The 24,706-nt window shown below is 49.3% G+C and overlaps 1 protein-coding gene across 2 annotated transcripts in view; it reads left to right on the top strand.

Annotated features, from left to right (window-relative positions):
• Window positions 1-24,490, top strand: part of ATP9B (ATPase phospholipid transporting 9B (putative)) — a 141,231-nt gene extending 116,741 nt beyond the window's left edge. Inside the window, exons 16-29 of one of the 2 annotated variants that reach the window (XR_013961383.1) lie at window positions 2,949-3,110; window positions 3,646-3,738; window positions 6,734-6,817; window positions 7,064-7,234; window positions 9,384-9,482; window positions 11,087-11,176; window positions 11,496-11,640; window positions 11,878-11,942; window positions 12,804-12,959; window positions 13,043-13,107; window positions 15,128-15,236; window positions 21,494-21,551; window positions 21,795-22,350; window positions 23,999-24,403. Coding sequence is in view for 1 of the 2 variants with exons in the window: in XM_080683641.1 (XP_080539767.1) it covers window positions 2,949-3,110; window positions 3,646-3,738; window positions 6,734-6,817; window positions 7,064-7,234; window positions 9,384-9,482; window positions 11,087-11,176; window positions 11,496-11,640; window positions 11,878-11,942; window positions 12,804-12,959; window positions 13,043-13,107; window positions 15,128-15,236; window positions 21,494-21,551; window positions 22,147-22,350; window positions 23,999-24,135 (1,638 nt within the window). In the remaining variant the exon portion in view is untranslated. Of the gene's footprint in view, window positions 1-2,948; window positions 3,111-3,645; window positions 3,739-6,733; window positions 6,818-7,063; window positions 7,235-9,383; window positions 9,483-11,086; window positions 11,177-11,495; window positions 11,641-11,877; window positions 11,943-12,803; window positions 12,960-13,042; window positions 13,108-15,127; window positions 15,237-21,493; window positions 21,552-21,794; window positions 22,351-23,998 lie in introns of both variants that reach the window. The other variant, XM_080683641.1, reaches the window with a different exon arrangement.
• The last annotated feature ends 216 nt before the right edge of the window (window positions 24,491-24,706 follow it).

The following is a 24,706-nucleotide window of genomic DNA, read 5'->3' as shown; positions in this document are numbered from 1 at the left end:
ATTTCAGGGGTAGATAAATCTTTACTGGGTGGTTAGTGAAGAATCAGCTAAAATTTAGGACAAACCTAAAAACAGAAGAACGTTATGTCATTAACAGTATTGCTTTTGAATTTACTGGTAGCGAAGTAAGCTCTAATGTATGTAGCATGCTTCAGTTTAATCCATGTTATTGCTGTGCCTGTTGAAGCAGAGGACTGTGCACTTTCGTCAGCATATCTGTGGGGAGCAGGTCCCTGTCAGTGGCATCAACCCTCCTGTGACCCTCAGGAGCAGAAGAGAATGCCAACTCCATGGCCAGCCATGAGTATTGATTGGCAGTCTTTCCAGGCAATCAGATTGCAGTTTACATTCATAATTCTGTTATTATAACAATGATGGTAATAGCACAGATTATGATTGATAAAGTGTGTGGTAAAAACTACCCTGGAGAATTGCTGGCAGCTATGCCTATGTAATTGTCAAGATGATAAAGGACATTCACTGATCATCCGAGAGATGCAAATCAAAAAGACAATGAAGTACCACCTCACACCTGTAAGAATGGCTATCATCAACAAATCAACAAATGACAAGTGTTGGCGAGGATGTGGAGAAAAGGGAACTCTCATGCACTGCTGGTAGGAATGCAGACTGGTGCAGCCTCTGTGGAAACAGTTTGGAGTTTCCTCAAAAAATTAAAAATGGAACTGCCATTTGATCCAATGATCCCACTTCTAGGAATATATCCCAAGAAACTAGAAATACCAACTAGAAAGAATAGATGCACCCTTGTGTTCATAGCAGCACAATTTACAGTAGCTAAGATTTGGAAACAGTCTAAGTGCCCATCAGCAGATGAGTGGATTAAAAAACTATGGTACATCTACACAATGGAATACTATGCAGCTGTAAAAAAGAAAGAACTCTTATCATTTGCAACAGAATGGATAGACTATTATACTAAGCAAAATAAGCCAGTCAGAGAAAGATAAATATCACATGATCTCACTCTCATATGTAGAATCTAATGACCAACATAAACTAATGAATAAAAATAGACCCAGAGACACAGAAACATTGAACAGACTGTCAAACCTCAGAGGAACAGCAGGAGAACGTGGAGGGGGGCAAGAGATCAACCAATGAACTCATATGCGTATATGCATAACCCAAGGACACAGACAGTGGGTGGTGAAGGCTTGTGGGGGAGGAGGGAAGTGAGGGGGGAAAAAGGACATATGTAATAGTTTCAACAATAAAGATTTATTTTAAAAAATAAACACACAATAAAAGAATGACAGCACAGAAACTTTTTAATATGAAATTGTAGCTCCCACCCCATGTTCTGTTTCCTCTCATTTCACAACTCTTGAACTACCTTCCATACTGGTTACTAAGTACGAAGACACATAAATATGTAAATAAACTTCCTGAGTGTGTTACTCAGTGCCTATGGATGAGACTTAGCTCAGGCTCCCACTTACATACATTTTTACATCACATTTTAATTATTTTTACTTTTGTATTATTGTCAATAATCATATCATTAGATATTTCTAAAAGCTCTTGTGAAACAGTCATTTCAAATAGATTAAACCTTTATGCTCTAAGTTATCTTTACATTTCAGAGAAAAATATCTCAGGATTATGTCCTATTATAATGTCAAGCAGAACCTTCCACATGAGTGTGGCAACACACAAGTACTGGATAAACCACTCTCTGCATGTTTCATTCAAATACTGACGAAAATCCCTGAAGAGATAAAATCAAGCAACAGCATTGAAAACTCTCTCAAACAGAACCCAGACCTAAGCACTGAGGAAATCTCCCCAACTCTCTAGGACTCGATGTCGAGAGGAGGGCACATTCTTGGGAGGCCCACGCCATCACTAACAGCATTCAAAAGGAACAGGAAAAGACACACATCCCCCTCTGTCCTAGATTTATGTCAGCCAACTATGATTTTATTCATTAAAATGAAATGTGTATTTTTAAATGATAAATTGGGGCTGAGGAGAAATGGGCACACTGCACAGGAAGCAGCTACAGGTGGTGAGACAGAGGAGGGACTCGCAGGGAGGGGAGGGCCATGGTGGAGGACAGACTAGTGGTGGAAGGGCCTCCCTATCCTCCTCTCTGCTGGAGATGTGGCAGCAGGACACGAGGCTCTAAGGCATCGCCTGCGCTGGGAAGCGACTTCGCTCTGCACACCTAGGATAGGACCTGCTGTGTGCCCTCCTGGGCAGTGGGAAATGGCACCTCAGTCTCTTCTGTTTCTGGGGTTTAGGTGAGGAACCGGGTGAGAAGGTTGTTTGAGTGTCCACTCCCTTATGCCTTTTTTAAAAAATATATTTTTATTGATTTCAGAGAGGCAAAGAGAGAAAAAAATACAGAAACATCAGTGATGAGAGAGAATCATTGATCGGCTGTCTCCTGCATGCCCCACACTGGGAATTGAGCCCGAAACTCAGACATGTGCCCTGACTGGGAATCGAGCCATGACCTCTTGGTTCATAGGTCGACGTTCAACCACTGAGCTACACTAGCCAGACTTATCTCTTATTTTAGAAAAAGGTCAGATAAACAGAGAGAGTTGGATGGTTTGCTGTCTCATATGCTCCTGGAATCAGAGAGAACCTTGGAAAGCCGATAGTGCCTGCCCACCGCTGAGCCCTCCAGCCCACTGTGTGTGCCCACTAAACACTGGCTCTGGGCAGCTAGTAAACCAGAGCACACTCAGTTGTGGCCTTTATTTCAGAAAGTGAGATCGAGGGCTCTGTCATCCTGCTATTGTTGGCCTGAGGAGATGTTATTAAAAGTGAACACTGACATAGCCACAAAGATACACAAGTTCTCAACACAGTGAGCTGTGTAAATTGGTCACCTTTTGGCCAAGCTTTCTGACCGCCAGCCTCTTGCTTCCCTTCCCGGGAAGCCAGTAGCCTCACCTGTCGCTGGTCTCCCCCAGGTGGCTCTGGTGCAGTGGACGGAGAGCGTCGGCCTCACCCTGGTCAACAGAGACCTCACGTCTATGCAGTTGAGGACGCCCAGCGGCCAGATCCTGACCTACTGCGTCCTGCAGATGTTCCCCTTCACGTCGGAGGGCAAGCGCATGGGCATCATCGTCAGGGTAGGCGTGCTCGTCCCACAATAATTGACACTGGGAAGGGGGTGACTTCAGATAGCTCTCCTGAAACAACTGAGGCAGAGCTAGTGAAAGGTCATTTCCTCGTTCTGTTTTGTTCTCAACAGCAGGAGCATGCCGAAGACTTTAAAGTAAGAATGATTTATGACCATAAAGTTGCTGAAATACACCCCCATTAAATTTTTAACAAATGCCAAAACTATATATTAGAAGTTGGCTATACAAGGAAGCTTATTCAATCAAACCATGAAAAGTAGAGAGAATTCATATTTACCTTGCAGTCCAAGGCATTTGTCCAATAACTAATTTTATTCTGAGCACCGCACAGTGACTCGAGATCTGCAGCTGTGTTCTCGATCTTGGTGCCCGAGCATCGGGGCAATGTAGCCTGTGTAGAAAGAGGTTTGAGCAGTGCAGCACTGGGCAGCTGCATGGAGACACTGTTCTGAGCCTGTTAGAGCTGCTGTCATTTGAGGAGCAGCATGGTCTGAACATACCCATTTATTCTCCTTGCTTGCAGGATGAGTCCACGGCAGAAATCACCTTCTACATGAAAGGTGCTGATGCTGTCATGTCTACCATCGTCCAGTATAACGACTGGCTGGAGGAGGAGGTAACTGGCGCTCTGTCATGGGAACGTGTTCACAGATTAGCGAGCAGACAGAAAACCAGTGTCCTGTCCCAGCTGGTAGACCTGGGATCTGGGAATGAATTGAGATGCCAGGTTTCAAACCCAATACAATATTTTGCAGGATAATGTTTCCCACTGGATTACCTCAGGTGACACCAGCTCAGTTCCACGAGGTTGTTTAGTGATGAGCAGCTTCCTCTCTTTGTGCACAACTTCTGTGCTGGGTTTTGCGTGAAGGTATGTCATGCACACAAGTAGGTCCTATGAAGAGTATTTTGTTTGGATTAGTGAAAAGGTAGAAAATTCTGAAATAACAATGTACATATAGCCAATTTAATATACTCATTTTTTAACCTAAATTATTTGCAAGGAGATTTAATTAGAATTTAAATCTAGTTCTAATTTGTACCTAGGATTCACTTTAAAAATAGAAAGTAAGATGCAAACATAACCAATGCTCTACTGCATCAAATTCTCCCTAAACAAATATGACTTGTTTTAGCCTCATAAGGTTATAGTATTTGTTGTTTACACTTATGTATTAATAAGAAGCTGAATTTGAAAGTAAAACTAAAGCCCTGCAGTTACAAACACCAGCCTTTTAACATGTGCACATTGCTGTTGTGCTAATATCTCCCCACCGTGGACAGGAGACCGTCTGTCAGTGAGGGCCACACCCTCCACAGAGGTATTGGCAATATGAATCAATAGCTCCTCGGGCACTGGGATTTAATCAGGAACATGAATAAATTAAACTCCCTGAAGACCTAGTAAAATGCCATAAAAATTACTTTTGGTCATAATGATGTGCAATTAATTATAAAATACTTGTTTAATGTATTTAGCTTTATGAGGTCAAATCAATAAATGTCCTGCACCAGACACATAATGTCAGATTGTCTTTCACAAAGATAACTTTATTAACAATCCTTTGTACATTTATTTCCTCAACATTGCAATTCTTCCCTTAGTTGAATCTTTGACCTCTGCCCATGTCTTAGTAGTGATGCTGCCGTAGTCTGAAGACCTTTCATGGGGGAGACCAGCAGGCTCTCAGAGCCCAAGTCCCTGTGGGCTAGTTGGGCTCCTCTGTCTCAGACAAGCCCCCAGGTTGGATTCTTGACTATAAACTTGTGTTCTGCAAATATTAAAAAACAACAAAACAAAAAAACTACCAACACTTTTCACTCGTCATGTGACAGAAGGGGCCGATTTTATCAACCCTGTGGTGTGAGTCAGCATAAACTCCAGAACCAGGTCCTGGATGTAGCAGCTAACAGTGGCCGCCTTCCCTCGAAGGCAGGCTTGCCGTTCACCCCCAGACCTGATGTTAGGGGTGAACAGGAGTTAAGAGTTGGGGAACAGGGGAGTATGAGGGCACAGTAAAGAGCATACTGCCATCCCCTGGGGTCCCTGTCCCCAGCCAGGACCTTCCATCAGCTCTTCCTGCCATGTCTGCAGCTGTGTGTGTGATTGTGAGCATCAGACTAATCTACCCAGTAAACTGACAAGGAGCTTCAGCAAACCCGAATGGCTCAGGCTTTGTATGTGCCTACAGATTTTAGCATCAAATGTAGTAAATGAGTTTGCTGGAGATGAACCTCCTGTAGAGGGAGGTGACGTTATCTAGAAACATTAGCTTTGCCCTGAAGGGACAGTAGGCAATGACAGGGCCTCTGCACAAAGCTAGCGGGGTGAGCGAGCTTGGGAAGTCATGTCTGCATGGTTTATCAGCGAGCCTGCGTGCTTGTCCCTGGGCGATGCGGAATTTCCACTCATGTCTCTAATTCTAATGCACAGAAGGTCAGACACTCAAAGTCACAGTCCCCTCGGTGGCTGGAATGCAGAGCCAGCCTCCCTGTGGGAGCTGCAAAGAGGGCACCTTCCTCTCCCCTTCGTGCTGTACAGATGCTAACAGTAATCAGTCCTAACAGTGTATACCCATCACTAGTGTTTGACTTTCTAAGTAGCTGGTTCATTTGTTGGCGATGTATTTGCTTAAACACATCATCACATTGTCAGCTTTACATTGTAAATATACATCGAGACACTGTTTTGATTAGTTGTTCTTACCTGTGACTAGAATCCTGTCCCCTGGTATTTGCTCAAAGTGTTTTGAAAAGACCCTGCTCCTAGCACTGCCTTTGCCAGCCCCTTGCCCAAAAGTCCAGCACAGTGAGGGCACCAGCGGACCCGGGAGTGATCACCATGGTCTCTGTAAACCACAAATGCCCCAAACAGGCTGAACAGCTGGAGTTTTTAGCTTTCAAAATATTGTCAAAGACTGAAAGTTGAAAGGCAGTCAGTGAGGAGGGGAAGGGCCTTCGGCAGCAGGTAGCAGGTGGTCCAGGAGCTGAGTGGCCTGGATAAGCCTGGGCTGTTGTTACTCTTGGCGTCTCAACAGGTGAGCTTCAAACAGGTTTTTCAGAATGGAATAGCTTATTGTTCATCACATCGTGGCTTAAACTTTATTTTTCATAAAAACACGTTACTCTGCAGTACTTCTTACTTCTCACCACACTGCTCCGTGGGGTCTTCCTATTACCAGGCCTCCCCTCCTCCCCAGCCTCAAGCATCCATCTCCCTATGTTACCCGTGCCAGCATGGGGTAGCACGGAGAGCAGCATGGTTTCAGGGTTTGTGGTGCCATTCTGACAAGTCTGGTTTGAGGTGGGAAACATGTGCTTGTCGTCTGGGAGCTGCACTGTGACACCAGCCCACTGTGTGCGTGCACTGCTTGTTCTCAGAGGTCAGGAAGAGCAGGGCCATCATAGGGTGGGGGATGGCGTGGCAGCAGTCCCTGAGGGCACAGCTGCTAAGTACTGTACCCACCTGTCTGGGCAAGGAGGTAGATTAGAACTGTCTGACCCTGCCGCTCCAGCTCCAGCCCCACTGGCACAGGACACAGGAACTGGGACCAGAGATAAAAATGCAGAGAGGGTGGTGAAAGCACAGTAGCCTGCCTCTTCCTTTCCAGTGTGGAAACATGGCCCGCGAAGGTCTGCGCACCCTCGTGGTCGCGAAGAGGGCGCTCACGGAGGAGCAGTACCAGGACTTTGAGGTGAGCAGACATCCCATCCTTCGTGGGCTCTGGTGCTCCTGTGAAAATGAGTTCATACTGCTCATGGGACATTGTGAGGTCGTGTGGCCACAGCTGGGAGCATCAGGACTTAGTCCCCCACCCTGTCATGGCCCCACCCTCTTCTGCAGTAGAAGTGAGGATTTCTTTAGTGTTGCAAGTTTCCATGTATTTAACAAGTCCTAAATGCTAATAAATATAAATAGCACTGCCCGTCTCTGTCCTCAGAGCCGCTACATGCAGGCGAAGCTGAGTGTGCATGACCGGGCGCTGAAGGTGGCTGCGGTGGTGGAGAGCCTGGAGCGGGAGATGCAGCTGCTGTGCCTGACGGGGGTGGAGGACCGGCTGCAGGCTGACGTGCGGCCGACCCTGGAGATGCTGCGCAACGCGGGAATTAAGGTATGGCACCTTGAGCAGTGCGCCGTTTCCCTGCGACTGCGTGACCTCTGTGCTGCCTTCTCTTCCTGGCCGATGTGCCCTCTCTGTGCACACATGACATTAGCTCCTCCTGGGGTGAGGCTTAGTTTCCAGGAAGGTGCTTTCTCACCTTGCGCTCCCGTGAAGCAGAGGCTCAGTTACAGAATGGTGGGCGCCTCGGGGTGGGGCCTCCACTGCATAAAAGAAAGGAGCCTGGCTGCTTTTAGAAGAGAGGCTGTTGGGTAGCTGGACAGCGAGACAGTGGAGGGGTCGGAGGCAGCACTGCACCCACTCCTGTTGGACTTGGCGCCTGGAGCAGGTTGGTGGTGTGCAGAGAGCAGTGTCAGTGAGCCCTGAACAGGGACCGACGCCCTAGCGGGTCAGGAGGGAGTTCAGTCACGAGAGCCACTCAGACTCAGACGTGCAAATGATCTGGATCTGACTGTCGGGATCCAGATGTGGATTATGACAGGTAGATGCCCTGCTTGTTTTCCTGTTTCTTATCTGTCCATGCTAGATTATCCACAGGTTAGTCAGTGCTCTGTGTAAAGATTTAGGTACTTACATCAACTCCTCACTAAACTCAATAAGACTTTCTGGGGTTCTCTTTTTTTTTTTACATTTCCAGTTGAAGGAAACCCCCTCACTGATGTGGGGACCTGATTTCAGCTATCCCTTGAAACCCAAGGTCCTGCTCCAGCCAGTCAGTTCACCCAAGCTGCTCGTGGGCCCTTGGCATGGCCTCTCTTGTCCTCTCATTTCCAACTTTGTCATCACAGCATTTCAGGGTCTCGGGTCCAGGCTCAGTAAAGTGAACACAAACATGTGAGATAAAAAGCACAAATCCTCAGACACTGAGAAGAGCCAAAATGCGTGGCACCCAAAGAATCCAGAACACATAACACTTTTCTGTGTCCTGCTTCCAAAAATGCATGTTTACATGTGATGCATGAGACACCTGAACAGTCCAGATGATGAGAGGTCACTGGAAGTTTTTGCTGTAAAAAACGTATAGAGAGATTACTTGGTAATACAGTTAATGTCCTGGTTTTCTCTCTTTTTACTCTAGGGATATTTATATACATAACATGTGCATGTGTGTGGGATTTAAAGTAAAAGTTGTATGATTTAACATGTGTTTAAAATATATTTTTATTGATTTCAGAGAGGAAGGGAGAGGGAGAATGAGATAGAAACATCAGTGATGAGAGAGAATCACTGATCAGCTGCCTCATGCACACCCCACACTGGGGAATCGAGCCTGCAACCTGGGTATGTTCCCTGACCAGGCTCTTAGGTTCATGCTCACCCACTGAGCCATACCAGCCAGGCTAACATGTTTTATTTGCTAGAACTTCCAGCTTAACTGCACCTATTTGCCCTTTCGAACCTCAGTTTCCAGTTGAATACCAGCCAGCTAGAACAGGGTCTTCAGGATCCTCCTAGTTCTTGGCCATTGACCATGTAGTGCCTCAGGCCTGTTTGTGTAGCGTGTGAGGTCATGTGAATGCTGCCTTTTGACATGTACTGTGTCTTCATCAGCCTCAGCCATGTGATTCCTAAACCCTGTCATTCGTGTGCCTCCAGATCTCAGCTCTGAGCCTAAAATCACTTTGCTGCCAGTTGTTTTAGTGAAGCAAGTCAAAAAGACTGTTGTGGAAAACATGAAATTTTTCCCATTGTTAGGTGCACAGCTCACTGGCACTGAGTGCATTCACAGTGTTGTACAACCACCACAGCACTCCAGAACTTCATCTTGTGAATCTGACACTCTCCCCTCAAAACCAAGCTCCCATCCCCTGCCCCAGCCCCTGGCACTCACTATCTACTTCCAGACCCTGCAAATCTGACCACTCCAGGGACTGCATACCAGTGGAATCAGATAGCATTTGCTCTTTGTGGCTGGCTCATTTCACTTAGCACAGCATCCTCGGGGTTCATCCATGTCGCCTTGTGGATGTGCCACATGTTGCTCACCCATTCATCCTCGATGGACACTTGGGTTGCCTCCACATTCAGATATTGTGAATAGTGATGCTGTGAACATGGGGATGCAAATATCCTGCAACGAGAGACACTTTAAAGAGATGAAATGTAATGATGAAGTTCACCAGGGTAAACTGTTTCCTAGATATGGATGCTAACAGGCGATAAACTTGAGACAGCCACGTGCATCGCCAAGAGCTCACACTTGGTGTCGAGAGCACAAGACATTCACGTCTTCAGACCTGTAAGTCTGTGTCGAAATCACTTTAAATTTTAAATGTTGTATCTCACAATTAAAACCTGTTGATTCTGTGGGAATGTATATGCCGTTACTTATAATTTATTGAATATCAGTTTTAAAAGAGAAATACTGCAGTTTTCTTACTCAGTTTATGAAAACATTAAGATAGATTTCTATTAGTACATTAACTGTGATCAAAAGCTGCTTTTTGATAGAAACAAGTTCTAAGTTTAAAAGTACTTTTCTGTTGTTCTATTAGAATTATTTATACAACTAAATATCTGCTTTAAGTTAGACATGCTGTTCAATCTGTGGCAGTGTATATTGATACAAATTACATCTTCCTTAGTTACACGCGTCACAGTGGTGCAGAGCTGCCTCTGTGGGACAAACGCTACTACAGAGTTGGGATGTGTCTAATCTGCCCCTTTCCCCGAGCAAATGCTCTTCCTTAATTAGCTCAAAGAAAGTTAATAGAGATGAGCTAAATTTATGTGTTCACTGAATATATTAGTTATTTTTAATTTAATCAAACAAAAAATAAAAGTTTCTTGGGTCTTGATTGATGGTGGGTGAACAGACACTGTATGTCTGCGTCTGCTTTAAATGCAGCGCTTGTACCTACAGAAATAGTTATTTGAATATCATTTACATGTAAATGTAGTTTATTTCAAAACATCAGAATCGCAAATTAGGCCCTGCAGTCGACTATTTGCAATTAAATTATTAATGATTCTGGTAAAACGTCAGATCAATTTTTGTTGACTTTTCTGTGTTATAGCACCACAAATTAAAATTTCCACAATAAAACCTACCTATTTAAAGATGAGTCTGAGATTAATTTGTACTGCATGAAACTTTTAATTTATTTCAGTCCTGTAATATATCATTTCTTTTATGCCCCATAAAATCTCCACAGAGAGAATATCAAAAACCAGTGTGTTGGTTTCTGAAATGTTTTCCTTCTAAAATTAATGACACTTGAACATTATGACTTGATTTTAATCTTTTAAATAATTTCATCTTTCATGTATTTGTTGACGTGAACTAATAGAAAAAGTTGAAAGCTGTGACACAGACAAGAGAAGCGACTTCAGGAAAGCATTTGCACCAGTGGCATATTAGGAAAAGAGGCATCTTTCAATGAGACCTTGACCTTGGGTTACCTGTGTGGAGCTCAGCTCCCTGGGCTCCTCTGTTGCTGCACTGGAGTATCATTGTATGGACGTACCACAGACTTAATCAGTGGTTACCATGGCATCCTATGGGGCTGTAGTGACAGAAGGCAAGGCAGTCGTTAGCTCCTAGGTGCCTGTTACCCATTTCTGGACAAGCCAGCTTCTTCTGTCCGCTGTGTTTTATTGTAACTGCAATGCTTTTTCTGCACTTTACCACGTGTCAGAAAACAATCAGTGTTAGGTAAGGAGGTGTGTGTTCCCAGCACTGCAGAGAGGTTTGAAAGAGCTGTTCCTTACAGAATCCATGTGGCAGGCACTTTGGGTTTTAGATCATGTGTCTAACGACGTCACTGTGGCTTATAAATAAGCGCTTGTCGGTGCCTCTGGTTTCAACAACTGTACTCTGGGTGCCCTCTCCCCTTTCTGCAGGTAGCCAGTCGAGGAGAGGCCCATTTGGAGCTGAATGCCTTTCGAAGGAAGCATGACTGTGCGCTGGTCATATCTGGGGACTCCCTGGAGGTAAGGCTGGTCCCTAGCCCAGCACATAGCCATCTGTCTGCCCGCCTGTCCATACCTCTGCCCTAGCATGTGTCCGCTTTTCCTGCTAGCGGACTAAAGGCTTTCTGAGTCAGATATGTACCTCAGGCTGCTTTTGCACATCTCTGTGACTTGTTAAGTATCCCGTTGTAGCCTGGTGGATGTGTTTGTGAGCAGTTAGAGCCTGAAGAAGTGCTGTGCAGTGCCTGTGGCTCCTCACCCGCCGGGAAGTGGGGAAGACCCTGCACGCTTGGATTGGCTGCCGTAGCTACAGGTTGGTATGACCGGGTCTGTGTTCCAGGTGTGCCTGCGGTACTATGAGCACGAACTTGTGGAGCTGGCCTGCCAGTGCCCAGCTGTAGTGTGCTGCCGCTGCTCGCCCACTCAGAAGGCTCACATCGTGAAACTCCTGCAGCAGCACACGCGCAAGCGCACCTGTGCCATTGGTGAGCCCCTGCCCTCCCCTCCCCACACCGTACCTGGGGCCACACCCCCCACAGTCCCTGTAGAGTAACTTAAGAGAATCTGGTATCTTAATATTTACAGGCAAAGTTCTGTTCGACCTCCAATACCAGTTTGCTTTAATATCTATTGTGGGACATTCTAACACAGCTTCTGGTAAAAAGAGGAAAACAGGGCTATGGATAGGTTTGTTTATTTCATCTCGTGTTGGTGCTTCCCAGGTGACGGTGGAAACGACGTGAGCATGATCCAGGCCGCAGACTGTGGGATTGGGATTGAGGGGAAGGTACGCTTGTCCTGTCACAGCAGCATCTCGAGCATGCCTTCAGTCAGCACCTGTTTGCAGGCCTGCTCTGTGCCAGGCTCCCAGCCACACATGTGGGCAAGGGCCAATCAGTCACTCTATGATCACCTTGATGAAATGCAGGTAGAAAGCAAGCAGGTCAGTGCCAATACCCTCCAGGGTTCCCACTGTCCTCAAGGGACTTCCGGGCCCTCCCCATAGATGTCACCACATCCTCCAGCAAACCTTCTTGGCTGCTGTGGGACCTGCAGCTTCTCTCTCGTGCTTGACACATGGTCATTTTCAATGTCCGTGTCTCCTGGCCAACTGTGTGCTGGGGTTTGGGGTTTGTCTTTTATGCTCACATAACAACACTCCAGAAACGAAGCAGGTTGCAGTCCAACTTTTCCCTGGCTCTCCGCTCCTGTGCTGACAGCTGTGTGTTGGCAGAGTATTTGAAGGGCTTCCCTCACTTACACTCAGAGGCTTTGTGAGATGGCAGGTGGGTGGCGTTTAAATGCGAGAGAACTGAGGCTTAGACAGTCATCCTGAAGGTTCCCGAGATCCCTGGGCCTGTCTCCTGGGCAGCACTGCCATGTTCCACCTCTGCTGAATTTCCGTGATTCTGACAAATGCCTAAGGAATGGTCCTGGCTTCCTGGCCAGTGCCCTTTTCCCGTCATCAGCTCCCAGTGGTGTGCACTGCCTGCCCTCCCAGGAGCCATCCCTGCAGCCCGGTCACCTGCCCCAGAGGTCACCCCTCAAAGGGGGGCAGTGGGTCTCAGTGCTCTCTTAGTGGAGCTCTGCACATGCGCCCCGGAGCACAGACTTGCTGTGCGGTTTGTGAGGCACCTTTACATTGCAGGAGGGGAAGGCAGCCTCGCTGGCAGCTGACTTCTCCATCACGCAATTTAAGCACATTGGCCGGCTGCTCATGGTGCACGGGCGGAGCAGCTACAAGAGGTCTGCGGCACTCGGCCAGTTCGTCATGCACAGGGGCCTCATCATCTCCACCATGCAGGTGTGTGGGTGCCACGGGTGGCGTGGAGAGTGGGGAGTGTCGGGAGGGCCTGTGATTAACTACTGTCCTGTCCTCTCTCCAAGGCTGTGTTCTCCTCCGTCTGCTACTTCGCTTCCGTCCCCCTGTACCAGGGGTTCCTCATGGTGGGGTAAGTGGTAGGAAGGACAAGCCCACACAGCAGGTGTCTGAGTGGCTGTGCACAGTCAGTATTTACATGGTGTTGCTGAAGTAGGAGCCAGGCTCTGCTTGCGTGAATGTGAGGACGACACCTGCTTGCTGTCCCTCTTGCAATTTTACCATTAAATTAGAATTTCTGTTTTCACGGCAAAGCCATAATATATGTCAGGAATATGTCAGATCCAAGATGTTTGAAAGCATCCTGTGTATCATTAAGAGGGGGAACAACAGCCCATCACCATCCCAGGACCAAGGGTCCCTCCATAGCCTCTTCTCTCGCTTTCTCCCAATACCCTCCTCCCTGGCCACTGCAGACCCTGCCACTCACGGGCCAGGGCTTTCCCACAGCAGCGGCAGTGAGCACACGGGCTCCCACCTGTTCTGAAGCCATCCCCTCCCTGCAGCATCCGCACGTCATGGGTGACAGCAGAGACCCAGCGAGCCCAGAATGCCTCAAGGCCACAGGGTTGGTAGGAGGCACAGCCAGGACAGCTCAGACAGGTGACACACGCTGCCCTCCTGGCCACTTCTCCTGCAGCAGTCAGCACAGAGCAAACACACAGTCAGTACATTTCCTCCGGCCGCAGGCAACACAGATCTCCCATGCCTGTCCCTATTGTCTCAGAAAGAGGACAGAGGGCAGGGCCAAAAAAGGACTCGAGGAAATAATGGCCAGAAAGTTCCCAAATTTCACAAAAGACAAACCTATTCAAGAAGGTAAGCAAACACCAAGCAGCCTCAATCCAAAGAAATCCACCAAGTCACATCATTAAACTCATGAAAACTAAAGGCAAACACCTTATAGCAGGCAGAGAGAAGACGCCTCTGGGAAGAAAAGTTCAGCAACAGCAGTGTCCTGGCCGGAGACACCTGGAGCTGCATGCAGTGAAGGCAACTCTGGGACCGCGGGAAATGTATGCTGCCACATGCCAAGGAGCTTATAACTACCTCGCAGGACTCCACAGCCCAGGACAGTCCCACTCAACTCAACCCACCAACGTGAACAGCAGTTCTCCCAGAGCAGGTGCAGAGCTGCTCAGCAGCAGTGCCCGTGGGGAAGCAGACTTAAAGCACAGTGAGACACCACTAATCATCTGAGCGGCTGGGACCATTGTGGTAGTGCCAGCCACAGAGAGAATGTGGAGAAACCATCCTCCCACACTGCTGGTGGGAACGTGAAATGGACAGCCACACTGGCGCACGGTGCGGCAGGGTCTTACAAAAACTACACACCACGAATCCAAAATAAATGAAAACTTATTTTTTTTTTAAAAATCTGTGCTAAATGTTTATGGCAGTTCTAGTTGTAATAACCAGAAACTGGAATGACCGGGATGTACCTCAGTGAACGGTCGGGGTCACAGACTGCTAAGTCCACGACCACGGACAATCAGAAGGAGGGAATGTTGGTACATCAGCCCTACGTCTCTGCAGGGAGTCAGGCCGAGTGAAAGTGCCGCCCACAGGCTACCTGCTGTGTGACGTGTGTGTGCACCTTGAAGTGAACAGACTAGTGGTGGCTACCTGCTGTGTGACGCGTGTGTGCACCTTGAAGTGAACAGACTAGTGGTGGCCAGGGGCTGAGGGGCCTGGAAGGGAAGAAGTGGCAGGAGGGCCTGGGTGCAGAATGCCCGTGTCTGCACTGTGTCCCTGTCCCTATTCTGGCTGTGAGCTGGGCTGCAGCTTGGGAGATGCTGCTGCTGGGACAGCTGGTTAAAGGGCACAGGCTCTCTGTGTTACATCTGATCCCTGCACTCGGGTGCACAACGACATCAGAATGTTTAATTAGGAAGGAAAACCGGGTCCTGCCACCGTGCGTGTATGGCTTATAGACTGTGGTGCTGGGCGGTGGGTGGGATGAGCATTGAGTTTCAGTGCCACCTTGTGTTTGTTCTGTTTAGTTTTTTAACCTCCGGCCTCTGATTGCAGAGGGTGTTCCTGGTCGTGTGGAACATTCCTCGTGCTGACCTCACTCTCCTCTGGGCTCTCAGGTACGCGACCATCTACACCATGTTTCCAGTGTTCTCACTGGTGCTGGACCAGGATGTGAAACCGGACATGGCCATGCTGTACCCAGAGCTCTACAAGGACCTCACCAAGGTACGGGCCAGGCCAGCACCTCCCGAGCCTTGCAGACACTCCAGGTGTTCCACAAGAACAGTTACCAGGAGAAAAGGTGCCCCTCATGAGGCAGTTTCCCAGCAGGTTTAAATCTATTCTCTGTTCTTTCAGACATTTTTTATTTCTCCTAGTTGGTTTTGGTATTTTTCTTTTGAATTAACCTTCAAAACAGGGAAACATAACCAGCAAAAAACAGCGCTTTCTCAGACATTGGTGATGACGCTCTGATGTCACAGCAAAGTTCTAATCTAAGGACGCTCTCACCCCTGGGCTCGTAGGAGCTCCTTGCCCAGCTATGGTTCCACCTGGCACCCTCGCACCCGTCTGTCAGGCACAGGCAGCATTCTAGCAGTTAGGACCCCAGGAGTCACCTGCGCCAGACCTGTCTGCAGGGCGGCTGCAGAATCACACCTGTGTGAGACATGCTTCTGTCCCCAAGACCCATGTGCAGTGGTTGCCATGATGCTGCCACGCAAAAGTCCAGCCCCTGAAACTATGCAAAAGATTCATTCATTTACCTAAAATTGTACTGTTAAGGTTAAAATAATCCTGGAAGACGTTTTTAGCTTATCATGTTTTTTGTGGACGCATCTTTTTATAGCACAAAAAACACACTCTGCATCCAAATACAAATCATGGTGACTTTAGAATCTTCTAGAAGGCTTGCTTTTCCTGAACCAACACTGAGAGCAAAGTCCACTAACCCTCAAATAAATTTAGGTTTACAGTTGATAATCTGTTTCTAAGTCGACAGCAGCATATGGGGCAGCCCAGAAGAAACCTCACTGAGCACAAACCAGCGCCCTGCAGCCCCGGATCCCTGTCCAGTCAGAGTGGTGCTGAGCTTGACTTCATGGAGTTGCTGTGAGGATCTGGTGTACAAAATCCCATATTACTCTTATAGTCAGGACAGAAATAGAGCTAGCTCACCAGTATAGTATAAAATAAGATAAAATAGCAAGCATTATGGTTATGATGATAATATTGTGAATATTACAACTAGAAGAGAAAGGTTTTAGATTAATCTTCTGAAATGGTGAAATCATTACCATTCAGTGAAGTAGAACAGGATAAGAGATTCAAAACCCACAGGAAGCTATTGCAAATAATTGTGATTTTAATAGATTACTTCCCTGTTTCCAAGCCTGCAGAGACACTTACATACTGCTCACAGAAATACAGGGAAATGAGCTTTTATGTAGAATATAAATTAGGTGAGCTACCCAGAAAATAGACAGTTGAGTCGCAGCAGAGATGAGGTCACTGCAGGTCAGCCCAGGCCAGCTGCCCAATGGTCAGTGTAAGATTCTCAGCAGCTCGGTCTGCACCTGGCGGTGAGGCAGCAGCCACATTGGCCTCCTGTGTTTAGGGCTTACAGCCTTGGGCAAACTACGGCCCGCAGGCCGGATCCGGCTGTTCTATCTGGTTCTCTTGCTCTCCCCTCCTCTCCTTTACTTTGAATTTATATTAGTTCACACAAACACTCCATCCATGCTTTTGTTCCGGCCCTCCAGTCCAGTTTAAGAACCCATTGTGGCCCTCGAATCAAAAAGTTTGCCCACCCCTGGCTTAGACTGTGCCCACCAGCAGCATCCCTCGATGGCTATGGGAGTCACTCCAGTGGCAGAACGTGTTCACAGGGTCACCAGCCCCTGAGTTGAGCAGCTGACTCCTCGCAACCGTAAAGTCTACGCCATTGGCTGATGCGTTAAACATGTGGGGGTGTTGGGAAACCTTGTTCAAATCTGACTAAGTTGGATCTAAGGTGCTAGCTTCCCATTCTGTCATGCTGACCAGAGATTTAGAATATTTCAGTACCCTAGTCAGGACACTGAATCTTTTTATAACAGCTTAGTCACTTCTTTTCTCCAGGCTCCTTTTCTGTAAGATCCAAAACCTATGCTTTTTGTCCTTATAGTATGTATGTCTTTAAAAATCTCATACACATCACGTCCTTTGAAAACAAAGTAGAAAGTAGCGTTAACGTGTCACCACTTGACTTTGTGAGAACCAAGCTGCTTCTCCTCTTGGCGCTGGAGAGAGTTAGTGATACTGGACACTCAGCCAAGTTGGTCTGAATGCTGTGCTGTCGGTGCTGGCAGGGACTGGGCAACATGCATCTGTGAGTCTGCCTGTGGCAGGTGTGGTGAGGGTGCTGTGCGGGGCTGGTGAAGGCGTGTGAGACGTGGCTCCTGGCCCAGCAGCCCACGTGCAGCTGGAGGGAAACGTGAGTGCAGGCCAGGGAAACGGTAGCTGCGCAGCAGCAAGTGGAATAAGCAGGCAGGGTGTTCATACTGTCCAGGGACTGATCTGTCTGGTAAGCTGTGAGCAGAAATCCGGGTCACAGAGAACGTGAAACACCTTCAGAGGTCATCAGGCATGCAGAGGACACATCCCGGGCAAAGTGGAGGAAAGCACTGTGCTTTGAAATAAGCGTCTGTGCTTATACCTCTTTGTAAACAGTCTCTGATCTGGGTGAGTGGCCCAGGCATCGCGGGTCTGGCTTACTGTCCGACGAGATGCCCAGAGCTGCTGTGCACACCGTGCCGCCTCCGGGGCTTTGCACGGGGAAGCAGGGTCTGCTCCATCAGTATTCAAATCGATTAATTAAACAAAAATGTGACTGCTCCTTCTTGCCAACACCACAGCATCTTCGTTGCTACAGAAAACGATGTGATCGTGACAATAATACCTAGGTGCCCCTCAGTGCAGTCACTGCTGAGGTGCTGGGTGCTGCAGGACAGGGCGTGTGCTCATTGTTCTCCTGCCTGCAGGCGGCTCTGTGGTCCTGAGGGCCAGGACCTCTTGTGAAAAGCCCTGCGCCTGGGCCCAGGGTCAGGACTAAGATATGTGAGTGCCAGAGCGCTGCCTCAGCGGAGCCAGAAGTGTCTCAGACATCAGCTGTGAATTCAGTTCCCAGCTCATGGTTTTCCATTCATGATAAATTAAACTGCTAACCAGAGAGACATCTGGGTGTAGTTGTGCTAATTGTCAAGTTACCAAGTAGGTGACACCGTACTGTCCTTGGTAAAAGTCTGAACCGTCAGACATTGGACAGCAAGGACTGCTTCACTACCTCTATTTTCTGTTGAACAGTCTCAACATGGTTTAACTTTTGAAATATATATTTGCACCTATATAATTTTTAAAATAATAGTGATAAGGCAGGGAAAGGACATTAAAGGCATGGACATTAGAAGGAAAAAATAAAAATATCTGTGCTTTCGCCATAGCAGTCTGGGTAGAAAATTTCAAGTGATCCACACAAAACCTTTTAGACGAGGAGGTTTGGGAAGGTGCAGGACCCAAGGAAAAGGTATCTTAACCACTTAAACCTATTGCTAGCAATGAACAAACAACACTGTTTATCATAGCATAAGATGTGAAATACTCTGGTATAACTAGCAAAATACGTGTAGGATATACATTGAGTGGCCAGATTATTATGCATTCAGAGATCATAATAATCTGGCCACTCAGTGTATATCCCAGGGGTGGGCAAACTTTTTGACTCGAGGGCCACAATGGGTTCTTAAACTGGACCGGAGGGCCGGAACAAAAGCATGGATGGAGTGTTTGTGTGAACTGATATAAATTCAAAGTAAAGGAGCGGAGGGGAGAGCAAGAGAACCCTCCGCTCTTTTGGCTCCGCGGGCCGGATAGAACAGCCTAACGGGCCGGATCCGGCCCGCGGGCCGTAGTTTGCCCACGGCTGGTATATCCTATATAATAAAAGACTAATATGCAAATTGTCCCCTCGACCAGGAGTTTGACCAGCAAGCAGGCCAGCCAACCACCCATGTCCCCTCCCCCTGGCCAGGCTGGCTGGACCCCACCCATGCACGAATTCATGCACCGGGCCTCTAATATATGTGTGTGTGTATATATATGTGTGTGTATATATATATATATATATGTGTATATATATATACACACACATACACTGAGTGGCCAGATTATTATGCGTTCAGCGATCATAATAATCTGGCCACTCAGTGTATATGCTGAAAACTCTAAACCACTGAGGAAGAAATTTGAAGAAGGTGTAAATGAATGTTCACAGACTGGAAGACACGATGTTGAAGGATCCTGACCAGCAGATTCTAAGATTTATATGGACAGTTAAGGGAACAGAACCACCAAACGGTTTTGGAAAAGAACAAGATTGGAAGACTTTCTGTGAAACAGCAGTCACAGCACAGGACAGACAGAGTGGCCTGGAATTGAAAGCCAGAAATACAGCCAAATGCAACAGTCGGTCTTTGACAAACATGAAAGGAAACACAGAGGAGGAAGGGTCATCTTGTCAGCAGCCGATGTGCTCACAACTGGGCACCCACAGGCGGGAGCGGACCCTTCACCCGCGCCCACGCCTGCCATGGAAATGCCCTCAGAATGGATGAGGACCTGACTGTGAAAGGTGAGACTAAACCCTGCAGAAGAAAACATGCTCGACCATGATCAGGCAGAGCTTTAGAGGGTCAGAGCATGACTCCTAAAGGAAGAAATGGGCGAATTGGACTTGATCATCATTAAACACTGCTGTTCTGTGCATGGCCTGTTCAGGGAGTGAAAAGACAAATACAGACGGCAAGAAGTGTCTGCAGATGGCACCTCTGTCGGAGGACTTGTACCAGGATATACAGAGAACCTCCAAACTCAAAAAGAACAGAATTCATTTTCTCAGTGGACAGGAGACCAGGGCTGGCACCACACTGCCAACTTACAGGCGCAAGTAGGCTCACAAAAATGATCAATGCCATTTCATAGGGAATTAAAATTAAAACCAGAGACATGACCATGATGTCTAAGAAAGGGCAAAACCCTGGAATACCAGCACCACCACGTGCTTGAGTGGGCACCAGCAGGGGCCCCTCTCACTGCTGGGGGATGCCAGTGGCCCAGCCCCTCGGGAACAGGGCTTGGTCGTGTCTTACAAAGTGAAGCGTGCTCTTACCATCAACCCAGCAGCCCCAAGAGGAAGAACGTGCATGTTCACACAGAACCCTATGCACAGAGTTTGATGGCACCTTTGTCTTAATTGCCCAGCCTGGGAATGACCAGGCGTCCTTCACCCAGTGACAGTGCCACACGGGACAGTGAGAGTGTGGGGGGAGCCGTCTCAACAGCACAGCTGAAGCTGAAGTGCGCTTGGACACACACAAGGCAGGCTCAAAAGTGTGTGATCCCAGCATGTGACCCTCTGGGGTGGGGAGCAGGTCAGTGGCTGCCCCAGGTTCGGGTTGGGAGGGTGGCTGACAGGGCATTGGGCAAGAGAGCTGTCGGCTCAGCTCGGGGGCCCATGGTGGTTGTGTTGGTCGGAACCCACAGAAGTGGAACCACAGATGCGTGGGACGCAGACTGTGACAAATGCATCTCACCCTAGGAGAGACGCGTCACCTCCATGCTGGCGGGGGCAGGCGGGGAAGGACCATGCAGTGGTCCCTGGGAAAGTGTCTGACCGAGTCTGCGGCAAGGCTGGGGGCCAGGAGCTCACAGGAGCCCTGGGCTGCAGCCAGTGAGTGTCTCGCAGGAAAACTAGTCTGAACACATGGGTGGCACGTGCTGGCTGATGAGAGGCGAGGCCGAAGCTGAAGGAAGGGCTCACTGTGCCGGTTGAGGCACAGGCAGAAGGAACGGGGCGTGCATGTGTGTGGGTGTGCGGGGGCCCATCCTCACCCATGTCCAGGAAGTGAGGGTGCACTCAGACTACTGGGTAGTGACAGCAGGAACCAACCTGAGAGCGCCCAGTGAGCAACAGGAGCTGCACGCGGCCCTCGGGGAGCAGGAGCTGGGACTTTGAGAAACCAAGCCCCAGGCAAGAAACAAAAGCCACAGTGAGTGAAGCTCAGGAACTGCCTCTGCCTCGCCCTCGTCTTTGTCCTCACACACCAGCTGGCAGGCATTTCAGCCCTGGCTTCTCCCAGTCGCCCTCTGGCTGAGTCAGAACCGCTGGTTCCCGGGGTCTCTGCCCCAGCCCTGCACACCCACCGTCCCTCAGTAGGTGCTTGCGGTCGGTTCCGATAGCATTGCCCCAGCTTCACTGCCTGGACAGACCTTCTGTCCCAGACGGCTCAGAGAGGCTGCACCCATTCCCCCTGATTTCACAGATGGGAGCTCCGACACAGCAGGGGTGGGGGGCCGTGTCTGAGTGGGCCTGGCCTGCAGGAGTCACCAGGCTGAGCCGCGTGAGATGTGAGATGCGGTGGTTAACTCACTCTCTGCCTTTTCCCCAGGGCCGGTCCTTGTCCTTTAAGACATTCCTCGTCTGGGTGTTAATCAGCATTTACCAAGGTAAGAACCGCTGCTCCTGCAGTGATGCCTGTCTCCCGTCAGCGATGTTGCATTCCCCTCCCAGTCCCACCCGCAGCCACATTCCTGTCCATCTAGTGATCGCCCCTCCGCAGCTGTCTGCCAGGCCCTTCACTGTGCAGCATTTTTTTAACCGATGATTGCCACCTAAAAACTTACCTGTTTTTAATGAAATGTAAATCCAGAAACACTTTAACAAGCACTTATCACAGTGGTTCTTTCCAGGAGAGACAGCGGGACGTGGAGAATCTGAGTCGAGTCGTCACAGGTTGCTGGCCGCCCTGTGTAGTTCCAGACAAATGAGATTACTGGAGACCAGACTTACTGCATCGAGACGCAGGCTGGCCTGCACTAACTGGAGTGGAGGCCTGCCTTCTCCAGGCACTTCATTCATAATCCAGAGTTTAAGAGAATAGCCGTGGGAGGTTGGGGCATTCATAGCCCACGTCTCTGTTATAAACGCCAACCAGCTCCTCACGGCCCTTTTTCTAGCTCCTCACATAGTAACAGGATCTCCAGTCCAAGCAGAAGGTCTGCCATGGAAAAGCCACACTCTCGTCGCCCTTGTGTCTTCCAGGCGGCATTCTCATGTACGGGGCGCTGGTGCTCTTTGAGTCGGAGTTTGTCCACGTCGTGGCCATCTCGTTCACGGCCCTCATCCTCACTGAGCTGCTGATGGTGGCTCTGACTGTCCGCACGTGGCACTGGCTGATGGTCGTGGCCGAGTTCCTCAGCCTCGGCTGCTACGTGGCCTCTCTGGCTTTTCTAAATGAGTATTTTGGTAAGTTGCCTTGGAATTGTTTTTTGGATAATTGTTTTTATTTTTAAACATTTTTTTATTATTACTTCTTCATACATTGTCTAAATTGCAGTTCACAGTAAAACCCACATCAGAAAGCTTCAAACACAAGCTTATTTGGGGAAAGATTAAACTCCTTATAATAATTTATAAAATCAAGGTATTCACCATCTTGGCTTTTAGAGAGATAGTGACCGTGACATGGAGACCCCTTCACACCAGGCCTCTGTGGTTTGGCAGCTCCCGCTGTCCTCCCGCACACACAGGACACCGTGTTCATGGCCTCAGCCCCACCAGCAGGCCTGCCAGCACAGTGGTGTCAGCCCCTCGCCGGCACTGTGGCATGGCGTCACTGGCGCCATTTCCCTGGGCACACTCGGTGGTCCCCCTCCCCCGCCTCGCCCTCCCAGCTCTGCCATCCCCAGCCAGGGGCCGTGATGCTTCACGAGAGCTGACAGTGACTGAGACCCTGGATGAGTGTCAGGCGGTGGCTGTCCCCATGCTCTCCGGCCAGACTCGCCCTCATCTTCACACTCTCAGGTGACCTCTGATGCTTCCCCTTTGAGCTCAGGGTCCCAGGAATGACTGCCCATCACAGGCACAGGCCTAGTGGCAGCTGGCACATGACAGCCCTCCACCCTGCCCGAGATAGCAGCACCACTGCAATCCGCCCTCGCCTAACCCTGGTCAAACCCTGCACGTCAGTCACCCTTCTCCCAGTTCCAGGCCTTTCCATCCGAGTGTGAGAGAGATCTCCCTGGGCGGCCCAGCTGGTGGATGTGTCTGACAGGACTTGTGAGTCTCTTGAAGGTTTAAATCGGGCAAAGAAAAGAGAAGGAGCGCGGTCCATGCTACAGGTGGCGATTCGTCCTCAGCCGGGCAGTGGGGTGGTGACTTCCCACTGCAGTAGAATGCAGGGCAGGGCTGCTCAGGGACAGCAGGGCCACGCCAGACCCGGCTTTCCAGCAGGTTTTCAGGAAGGGGAAACGTGCCCGCCCCGATGGAATGTCACCGAGCACCACGGTGCAGGGATGCATCAGAAAGTCCCACCTCTGACAACACACAGGGTTTCTGCCACTTGGAAAAGCGAACACTGTAAATGTCTGGTTTTTCATGTGCCTTTTCCCATAAGAAAGTCAGACAGCCCCGCCGTTAGGCTGCAGCTCTGTCACGGCCCCAGTGCAGGGCCACCGCTGGGCTTCCCTGGCCGAGGCCGAGGGACAGGAAGGACAGGCAAGCAGTGACAGCACCGCCTGCTGTGGCCCTGCACCTGCAGCTCAGCGGCTGTCCCTGGAGGAGAAGGTGGGCCTGGACATCTGACACGTCACAGGGTCCCTCCTGCTGCCAGGGTTCCTCTGGGACCAGCACTCAGGTGCTGAGTGGCTGCCACCGCCCGGCCTTGGGTGGCACAGGTCACACTCTCTAATAATATGCTCCCATGACTCCCGTTAAGAGAGTTCATTCTCCCTGGTGCGCAGGCAAAGCAGTGCTGTATAAAGAAGTCTGCAATCCGCGAGGCCCCTCTGAGGTCTGGAGTGACTCGGGTGCGCTGGGATGTGCAGCCTGTGGGCCATGGGCGCCTGCGGCCTCCCTGACGGCCTCTCACACTCGCCTGTGTTTCTCCCTGCAGACCTTGCCTTTATCACAACCATGACCTTCCTGTGGAAGGTGTCGGCCATCACCGTGGTCAGCTGCCTCCCACTCTACGTCCTCAAGTATTTGAAGCGCAAGCTCTCCCCGCCCAGCTACTCCAAGCTGACCTCCTAGCACAAGCGCCTGTGGCACCACGGGCTCCATGGGTGCAGGTGCGGTGGCTACTGGGACAGGAGGACGAGCCGGAGCCCAAGGAGCTCCGCCCTCGCGGGGGCGGCTGCAGGAGGCGCCTCCCATGTAAGGCGGCACCCCGTTCCTTCCTTTTCATATCGGACTGGCTTCCGCTTCTGTGGCAAATGAGCTCTAATTATTTCACTGTTACTGTAAAGCATTCATCTTACTCTGGTTTCTGAGAATTAAAACAAAAGCTTATTTAATACTTAGCAGTTTGCAAACATTCAGGCGCTTTGATGTTACAACAGAAAGTCATTCCTACTGAACTAGAATAAAACGCAGGCGCTGAAACGCGGTGTGTGTGTCCTGCAGCTCCTCAGGACGATGTGTGTGACACCCTTGGCCTCTCCCTGTGGGGTGGCCCATTCACATGCTCACCTCCTTCCGGCCCAACACTTGGTGCTCCAGTGACATGAGGAGATGGCACCTCACACTCAGCGGAGTGAACTGAGGTGGCGTTTCTGCACCTCGTCCCGTGGCAGCTGTGGGACCTGTTGCTAAAGTTCTGTCC

Source organism: Plecotus auritus (assembly GCF_963455305.1).
Source record: "Plecotus auritus genome assembly, chromosome: 8".
Lineage (NCBI taxonomy): Eukaryota > Metazoa > Chordata > Mammalia > Chiroptera > Vespertilionidae > Plecotus > Plecotus auritus.
Note: the sequence above shows the minus strand (reverse complement) of the source record. Positions and strands in the feature narration are given on the sequence as shown.